This window comes from Hydra vulgaris, chromosome 02 (assembly GCF_038396675.1).
Source record: "Hydra vulgaris chromosome 02, alternate assembly HydraT2T_AEP".
Lineage (NCBI taxonomy): Eukaryota > Metazoa > Cnidaria > Hydrozoa > Anthoathecata > Hydridae > Hydra > Hydra vulgaris.
In genome coordinates, this window is record NC_088921.1 from 22725469 (window position 1) to 22735153 (window position 9685).

Consider the following 9685-nt stretch of genomic DNA (forward strand, 5'->3'; position numbering starts at 1 on the left):
CTAGAATTAACTCCGATTAAAAATTGACAAAACTGATTGATTTTGTACTTTTGAACTATGATAATTAGCCAACCGCACAGTGTCACGCAACTTTTTTATATTTTTTGGAGAGAGCTTTTGGGTTACGTCTGATATTAACTACAAAAGCTATGTGCAACTTTTTGCCTTGCCAAAAAAATGGGTTCAAAGGTGGCAAAAACTAAATTTCTGAAAATTTTTAAAAAAATCACAAAAATTTAAGCCCAGATTCCGAGTGAACGAAACATTTTTGAAATTTTTTTTTTTCCCTAACAGGTTTTTTCTATATTCTGATCAATATATAAAAAATTCAAGCAATTTGGAGGAGGTCACTTCCACAGTTTCAGGAATTTGCCTGATTCTTAGAAAACACGGCTCTTAAGCCCATCAAAAACATGACGTGTAACCCGTAATATGCAATGCGTAATCTGTATTGCAAAAATATGTTATTTATTTTTAATTTTCTAAATTTAAAGCAGTGACGTTTTCAACTTTAACTTACGCGCAATTGTTATAATTTAATTTTCTTAAAATAAATATAATTACATCTATAACTAGGTATGACAAATCATTTTTTATCACGCGTACCTTTTGTTCTTGTTATTCTCTTGGGAATGCTAATGTATTTAATTATCGAAGTTGTTAGTTTTTAATAACGTTTTTTAAATGTAACGATCTGCATATTATTTTTAAAATAAATGTTAAAAATGCTACTCTAACAAGCAAGTTATGAAGCACAAAATTCTTAAATTAATATCACGGAAAAAAACAAGCTCGTTTAGGGTGGTTTTACTTGGCTCACCGGGTGTTGGAAAAACAGGTATAGCCACCTTAATATTTTTTAAGTATTTTAAACATACCTCTGCTTTAATATTATCTTGTCACCGTCTAATATATTTTCTAAGAACTTTGCTAACTAATTTAAAAAATATTTTTTCAGCATTGATTGTTCGATGTCTATCTAACCAGTTTTTTAATAACTACGTCAGAGGAAAACAAGAAGCTTATAGGTATAAGGTAACTGTCGGTACAAAAAAGATTCAGCTAGAAATTATGGATTCTAATGGGAAGGTGATTTACGATTAAATAATTTTTTAATTTTTTACCTTTATATATATATATATATTTTTTTAAATATATTTTTATTCAATTTTTTGCTACAATATTTAACTTATATTTGTTGTTTTATTTTAATGTATAAACTTTTTAACTTATTTTAATTACAATTTTATTTTTAAAACATAATTTAATGTATAAAATTTGTTACAAACTTTATAATATACTTTGCCCTATAAAAGAAACTATTTAAATGTGGCTGGTGGTTTGATGTGTGAAAAAGGCTGGGTAGGAGTGCCTATTTAATTTTGATAACCCAACAAAAATAAAAGTCCCTCAAATTTTCTATTGCTAACAAGAAGTAAATATTCTAAGTTCCACCTTCATGCCATCAGCGCGTGGTGGTGGGGGTGGGCATGACACACCCATGGGTGTCACGCCCACCCACCCCAACCTACCCCCTCCTCGCATTGGCCTATATTGTATAACTTTGTAACACTTTTATTTAAAGAAAAATCTTTACTTCTTTTGCAGAACGATGCCCTTATTTCTTACGCTGACTCGGTTATACTTGTTTATTCAGTAACTAACAAAGACAGTTTTGAAAATGTTAAAAATTTGATTCAAAAAGTTCGTGCGTTAAACTTAAATGATATACCAATAGCAGTTGTTGCAAATAAAATCGATCAATGCAAGCAACGCGAAGTCAGTGCTAAAGATCGTTTATCTTTATCTGCAGAATATGGTGTTGAGGTTTTTGAAAGATCAGCTGCCATACCCACAGAGGATTTAAAAAGTATATTAGTTGAAATGTGCAAACAATCTCAATTTGAGAAGCGCAAAATAAGTAGGTCATTTATGGCGGCAGACACAAAATCAAACGGATATCAGAAGTATCTAAATAGTCGATCAAAGTCGTATAGCGCACTAGACTCAATAAAAATTCTATCTGATTATTAATTTAATATTTAATATAGTATTTAGAGTATTTATAGTATTTTTTTTTATTATGTGTTTTTGTGTAATAGTATTTTTTATTACCTTGAAATTATTCGGAAATATATTTATAAAGTTGTTAATTCTATATTTATCTGCTCTATGATAATAATAATATTAATGTGATAATAATAACAGTTAAAACTATTGATGTTGTTGTCAATTTAAATAATTGTCTACCTTTGTGTATCAACCCCTGAGAATTTTTTTATGGAACTTATGATCAATTTTTTGTCTCAATGTTTGTTGTTATTAAAGTATTCACCAATTTAAATATTTGTAAATTATCCAAAAGACAAGAGGCAAGTTTCTTTTCTCAGGCAAGGTCCTGTTTCTTTATCAAATAAACAGGAAAACAGTTCACGGCGAGTTGAGGAACACAGCCGACTTTAATGAAGACAAATCAAGGTATTTTGAGGTAAACGTATTTATTGAGCTCTTGACAGTAGATAAAAAGCAGGATGAATACAATTCAATAAACAAAGGACATATTTTTTTATTTGGTGGTCTCCATCTTCATTCAGTGATAAAAAAAACATTTTAACAGAAAGAAAAACGCAAAGCACTGGCAAACCTCTAGGTAAATGATATAAAAAAAGAGGAGTTGGTTGAAGAAACCTGCCATCTAGATGTTCTCAAGTAATCAAGTAACTTCGTAAAAATATAATTTTTTTTTTTGAATCAGTAGCTCAATAGAATCTTCCAGAAAAGTCTTCAGTCAATATTTTTTTTCTATTTGCATTTTGCTTAGCATTTTCAATACAATCCCAGTTTCAAAGGGTAAAGGAGAATGCTCTTTCAGTAAGCTTGCTTTTATCAAAACCAAATTGCGATTAACTTTAACTGAATAACTCCATCTTATCTTATGGTGATTAAACACCATAAGATAAGATGGAGTGACCACGCTATGTGTTTATTATATGAAGATGTCATATATAACCAAACTTAAATATCAAGTATTGTTAAGTGTAACGATTGCTTTCGTTAAATTGCAATGTGATAGTAGTTATTAAATATACACAGAAAGCCAATATTTAAGACACTGATTAAAATTTATATATATATATATATATATATATATATATATATATATATATATATATATATATATATATATATATATATATATATATATATATATATATATATATATATATATATGAGGAGTGGACTTGCAAAACCAGATAGTTCACTTTTTTTTTCATTCTGAGATAATGGCAAAAAATGTTTTCTAGTAAATCGAATAGCTAAAAATTAAAAAATTAAAAGCTAAACAATAGAAATCATTAAAAAAATGTTTAAGACAAAAATTTGAAAATCATGCTCTTTTGATCTAATTTTTATTAAAAAATAAAAAAAGGTTTATCTGTTTTTGCATGCCATTTAATTTTTTAATATGATTATGATCGAAAATTTATTTCTAACTGGTTTTCAAATAAGCTTTATGAAGTCAACTATTGAAATAAAGACTAGTGACAATTTTAATAATGAATATAATTGTTCAAAAAGCCCCTCTGCCTTAGAAAATAAGTAGTTTTAATGTTTGATCTGATTGATGAAATTAAAACTCAATTGAAACTGTTTAAATATGGCTTTTATAATTTTAGTGAATTCTTATGCATGTGATTTTTTTCTTAAATAACGTCCTCCAGTTTTTTAAAACGTTTTAAATCTAAAGTTTTTTAAATCTAAAAAAAAATAAAAAAATCAACAAAAGTTTCAAAATTATTTATTTTGAATAATAATTGAACAAAATAGAAAAAAAAAAATTGATGTTAAAAAAAAAAGACATTTGCAATTTTTAACTATTACGATTTAGAAGAGAATGTTAAGAAATGTATTAAAAAGATTTGAAATTTTTATAAAATTTATTTTTAATAATATTGAGATCAATATAAAAATAAAAAAATTGGACTTTTTAAAGACTTTAAACCTTTCTATATGAAAAGAAGTTATGCCATTTGATAATTAGATGACCGCTAAAAAAATATAGCTCCATAAAAAATTCTCTATATTTAATTATTTTATTATTTTTTATTATGTGAAGTTATTTTGTGAAGTTATAAGCGGTAGTGGTGTAGTGGTAGAGCGCTCGCTTCATAAGCGAGAAGTTCGGAGTTCGATCCCCACCACGTCCCTGGTAGTACCGCGCTCAACTTGTTTCTCCGTGCAGCGGCCTTGTTCGTCAAGTTTCGTGTTTTGGAGTTCTAGAGTTGAGAGAGGGTTATAACCACAATTAAGTAGCCTCCTTGTCTGCAGTGGGCCTTGGGGAGGTGAATAAACAAGCAAACAAAAAAATTTACAGTTGCATACGATATTATATTGTTTTCCGTTGCAAGCTTTTTGATGTCATTATTGATTATTGTATTCCATTCTTGGGGACTCTGTAATGCTAAAAAACGATGGTTTATGTTGGTGGCTTCATATTGAGTATTATTTTATAGATACAATCTAAGACATTTGCGCTGTGTTTTTTTTTTATGTTTTGAAAATATTGAGGATTGTTTTTTTGTAAATTTTGTGAATAAAAATGGTTATTATTTTTTGGCAAGCAATTTTATTTATTAGATCACTAAACAATGGTTGTGAATGTGAGACACGTTGTGAGACGTTGTGAGAGGCGTTGTGAGAGACGTTGTGTATTCTTATTACTTTTTTGTTAGATATTAAAAATAAATTTATTTATTGAAACCTATTCGCTTTGTGTTAGTCGTGATGCGCTAAAAAATGTTTGCATAATTTAGATAACAATAAATAAAGGAGAATAGGACTTTTTTTTTTTAAAAAAACATTTGATTTAGAATCTTGCCTGTTAAAGTATTTCGATTTTGGAAAATTTCCTTTATTGCTTTACTTTTTTCAAATTTTAACTTAATTGTTCAAACTCTTCATCAAAATACAGTTTTAAACTATTGACTATGTCATAAGTTTAAAATTTAAATTTAAATTTTGTTAAAAATTTTATTTGTTCTAGCAAAGAACGTTGTTTTGTATTTTTTTTACTGTATTTTATCTATTTCAGACATCAAGAACTAAACGAATTGAATGAAATGAAATAAGAATCAACTCAAAAAACTTTTCAAAAACTCGATGACCCGGAAAATAAATATTTTTGTCTAAAAAAAAATAATGCTCTGGTTATTTCCAAATTAAATAACAATAATATTATAACATCTAATTGACACGTCCTATTTACACGCCCTATTTACACGCCCTATTTTCACCGTCTATTTATGCTATGAATATAGGAATAGTCTTGTCCGATTCAATATTATGTTTACATTATAGATCTACCTTTTGCATTTTACGTGGTTTGATTTGTCAGTAAAAAGACATACTTACAATTTCATGTAGTAAAAAAAATAATTTAATTCATTAACATCAATAAGAAGTTCTTTTTTTAATTTTTCATTTAAATTGAAAAACGAAAGAAAAACTTTTTAGGCCAATACTTAAGAAAGAGATTAAAGAAGAGAGTTTGGTTGCATTTTAGATTGTTTACATATGATTCATTTTATTAAAAGTGTACTATTGGGTTTTTTTTCTGAGTAAACTATTATTTTCTCTCAAGTTTGTACGGGAGGGTGGCGCACCATAACACACATTTAGTTTTTGCTTTCAAACGATTTGTTAAACACGTTGTTGTTTTTTTTTTAATACAACTTAAGTAATTAGTAGATTAATCTTATACAACATAAAAATAATTAGTGACCAAAATGTAACAAGTTAAACTTATGAGACTCACGGTCGTTTAGATATTAGGAAAAAACGTTATGTTTAGGTACGCATGCGAAAATTTTTGGTAAATAATTTAAAGCTTTCAAAATGGCTGCGGTTCATAACGGAGTAAATTTTAGATGACAACCATTTAGTTGCATTTTTTGGTGTGCTATTCAGTTTTATAAACTTTTTTTATTTAAATCAATGAACAAGCGTCATATTTTTAATATTAGGTTAATAAAATTAGTTTAAAAACAAATTAAGATGCATAGAGTTGCAGGGGCGCCGAAAGCATTTTTTGGTCTTTGAGATAGCTAACTTCCAGACATGGAGCAAACTCCAAACATTTATATGTTTATACTTATGTCAAATTTTTTTTATTATTTTCAACTAGACTTATATTTATCGATAAATTTTAAGTTTCATAGTATTATATCTCAGAGTTCAAAAATTATGACAATATAAAATTTGCAACCCCCTCAAATTGAGGGGGCTTTAAACTTTATATGGTCATTTTTGAACGCTAAAATATTTTACTATGAAATTTTTTGCAAAGCATCCTTATTTGACATAAGTATAAACATATAAATGTTTGGAGTTTGCTCCATGTCTGGAAGTTTGCTATCTCAAAGACAAAAAAATGCTCTGGGCACCCTTGTATAGTTGTATTTCTGTGAAAGCCATTTTGCTGTAGGAGAGCGACTTGTTTATTTTTTTGAAATAAGTTTTCAGAATTTTTAGCTGTACGAATTTGAAAATTTATTCTTCAACTTCTTTAATGATCTTTACTTTGTAGTTGATTACCGTCAACTGGGATGACTATGAACGCTTTTTAAACATTTATGCATCATATAACAATACAGTTAGTCTAACAGCTAATTTTTTTTTTTTAACAGAACATTATACTATCTAGCTTCCAAAATTGGTTTTAGGCCTGATAAACATTGTAAAGTAAATACCTTAATTTTCTTATTTTATACAAGCATGTTTGTATTTTTTAAACGGGGTGAGAATAAACAGCCGATTCGAAGTTACTTTAAACACGACATAATGTTTTTATTTCTTAGATTATGGATAGACTAACATGTTGTAAGGGCGAAGGGGGGTAATACTGTTAAAAATCAAACAGATAACAGATATTGTATTTTAATATGTTGTAGAGTCTTTTATTTCAAATCAATTCATGTGAAAAAATTACATACTAAGTTTAAAATCTAGTTTTTTCAGCACATTACTATTTACAACAATATTTACAAAGCTGCCTTAAAAAAAACAGACCATCAACTATCACTATCCTCGAAATTCTTGCATGGCTCACACCGGCTGCATATAAAGTCAATTTTTTCAATATCAAGCTTATAATATTGATCTTTTTCATAGAAAAAGCCAAAACACTGGAGGTGATAAGGTTTGCTGCATTTGTCGCATTGAATCCATACGTTGTCGCTTAACTCCACCTATTTTTTGTTACAGAAAGCACAGTACCAATCACTATCTTTGTTGTTTTGCTCTGTTGAACTTGATGGCATTGACTCATCTAAACAATGAACTCTTTTTCCTGGTTCAACCTTTGGACCGCGTGTTTTTCGTATTGCAACTGGATTTGTACCTAAGCCTAGATTGTTTTTCAGAATTTTTAAAACGGAATTGTTAAGAATCATTACAGTGTCTTTACCACCAGAGTCTTTGTTTTTTCCAGGAAGTCGTTTTATCACCTCTGTTTTGTTCATAGGGTAGATTCCTATTGCTCGAAATCCGGAAACTAAAGCTTCTGGTTTCAAGGTGTTTACTAACTTGTTGAAAAGAGTGCGCATGTGTTCTTTTGGAATAGCCCCTTTAAATCGACTTTCTATTTTCCAATTTAAAAGTACTGTCCTCCACGACTGCTTTAACCCTCTAAATACAGCAACATCTAGTGGTTGACAGAGATTGGGTTGCATTAGGTGGTATTGTTACAAACTTGATGTCATTTTGAATCGTGGCTTCAATATTATCTGGAGAAAAATGTGAACCCAGATTATCACCAATCAGCAATGTTGTTCCGGTTTTTAAAATAGAAATAGGCAAGAATATCTCCATGAACCATCTGGTAAATGTTTCTACCATCAAACCACCCATTAGTGGTGATATCGTATACGGTTCTAGGTGGTCCACCATGAGTCCAACCCTGGTAGAGATTTTTTGGTTTATAAACAACCATAAGCGGCAAAAATTCTCTAACAGCGTTACCAGCAAACATTATACTAGTTGATTGTTTTGAATGTTTCTGTTTGTTTTCAACGCGGTGTCCGTGTCCACGACGAATAATAACAGCTTTAGACCCTGGATTATCTGTTATATTGGTCTCGTCATAATTATATATGTTTTCTGGAGGTATATCCTTTAACTCTTGGTATAAGTTGTTAAAATAACGGTTAAGAGTTTCTTCATTGACTAAAGCCCTACTATGCTTTACATTGTCAGCAACCCTTTTCGTCAGACAATGCTTTTTCATGAAAGACTGAACCCAATCTACACCAGGCATATTATTTTTAAATATAAAGTTTGTTATTTTCTTTTTATCATAATAACATTTAACTAAAAGTCGAATGTCCAAAGAATCAAGAGGCACCCTCCAATCTGTCATATAAGTAATTGTTTGAACAATTAAATTTTCTGTAGAACTGTCAAGTCTGGTTTTTCCACCATGTTTTTTTGGAATTTGATTTCCAAGTTTTACGTTTTTATGGAGAGTTCCAAGCGGAATCTTATAAACTTTGGCTGCTTTCCTGATAGTAAACCCGTGGTTTTTCACTTTATTTACTGCTGCTAGTAAGTCTTTTTGAGTGTAATTTGTTTTGTAACCTCGGCTATTTTCCTTTCTTTTGTAATTTCGAGGCATAGTTCCTTAAACTAATAAAAAAAAAAACTCGAGTTCTTAAAAAAAAAAATGCTATTTTTAAATGAGCAAATAATCATTTACAGACAAACTACACCCTCAATTTTGAATTCATTAGAACACTATATACCTGAACTTGATGTGTAGCCACCTTTATAGTGTTTGATACGCGCTTCTTAAGATATAGCTTGATAAGTCAACAAACTACCCGAACAATGTAACTAATCCTGTTGATATGCGATAGAGAAAAGCCGAAAAAGGAAAATATTTTGCGCACCCTAAAATTAGGTTCCAAATATTATATTTAATGCAACTGCATCAAAATAACAAAAAATTTAGATCTATTGTGTGTGTTGTTTCACCTTTTAGTTAACTTGGTACTGATGTTCATAGTCAATCCGCTGTTTATAGTCACCCCGTTAACAGTACTTTTTTATTCTTGCTTAAATTTAATTTTTGGTAGAAAATGTATTTTTATCGTTTGAGTAGTTAAGTGCTGAGATGTTTTTCTTATAACTTTGTTCTGGTGCATTTTAAACAATCATGTTATAAAAATAATTTTTTTTTTACTTACTTTACATAGCATGTATTTGGAAACTTGGAATTGCTAAAAAAAAAATACGCCTATATATAATATGTGTTTATGTATGCAACATACAAATACAAGCAAGAATATATATATATATATATATATATATATATATATATATATATATATATATATATATATATATATATATATATATATATATATATATATATATATATATGTATATATATATATATATATAACAGCAATATATATTTTGAAAAAAGGTTATTACATATTATGGATATTTAGAAATAGTACGAGTACTAATCTAAAGTAACAATAAATTGTATAATAGTAGTAATAATATTAAAATAAGTATAACAATGACAATAACAATATTAGCAATGTTAACGATAATGTTTATATTAATAAATATGATCCATATAATAATAATAACAATAGTAATAGTAATAATAATTTTGATA

General features: G+C 28.4%; 1 protein-coding gene across 1 annotated transcript; it reads left to right on the plus strand.

The window, feature by feature from the left end:
• The first annotated feature begins 665 nt into the window (after positions 1-665).
• Positions 666-2217, plus strand: LOC100204603 (ras-related protein Rap-2a). Its single transcript, XM_065790322.1, has 3 exons — positions 666-838; positions 959-1089; positions 1609-2217. The coding sequence occupies exons 1-3, from the start codon at positions 748-750 to the stop codon at positions 2032-2034; spliced, it is 648 nt and encodes a 215-aa protein (XP_065646394.1). The 5' UTR covers positions 666-747; the 3' UTR covers positions 2035-2217.
• The last annotated feature ends 7468 nt before the right edge of the window (positions 2218-9685 follow it).

Coding starts and splice junctions, on each gene's coding strand:
- LOC100204603 (XM_065790322.1), top strand. CDS start 748: ATGAAGCACAAAATTCTTAAATTAATATCACGGAAAAAAACAAGCTCG. Junction 839..958: donor ACCGGGTGTTGGAAAAACAG/GTATAGCCACCT, acceptor ATATTTTTTCAG/CATTGATTGTTCGATGTCTA. Junction 1,090..1,608: donor TTATGGATTCTAATGGGAAG/GTGATTTACGAT, acceptor CTTCTTTTGCAG/AACGATGCCCTTATTTCTTA.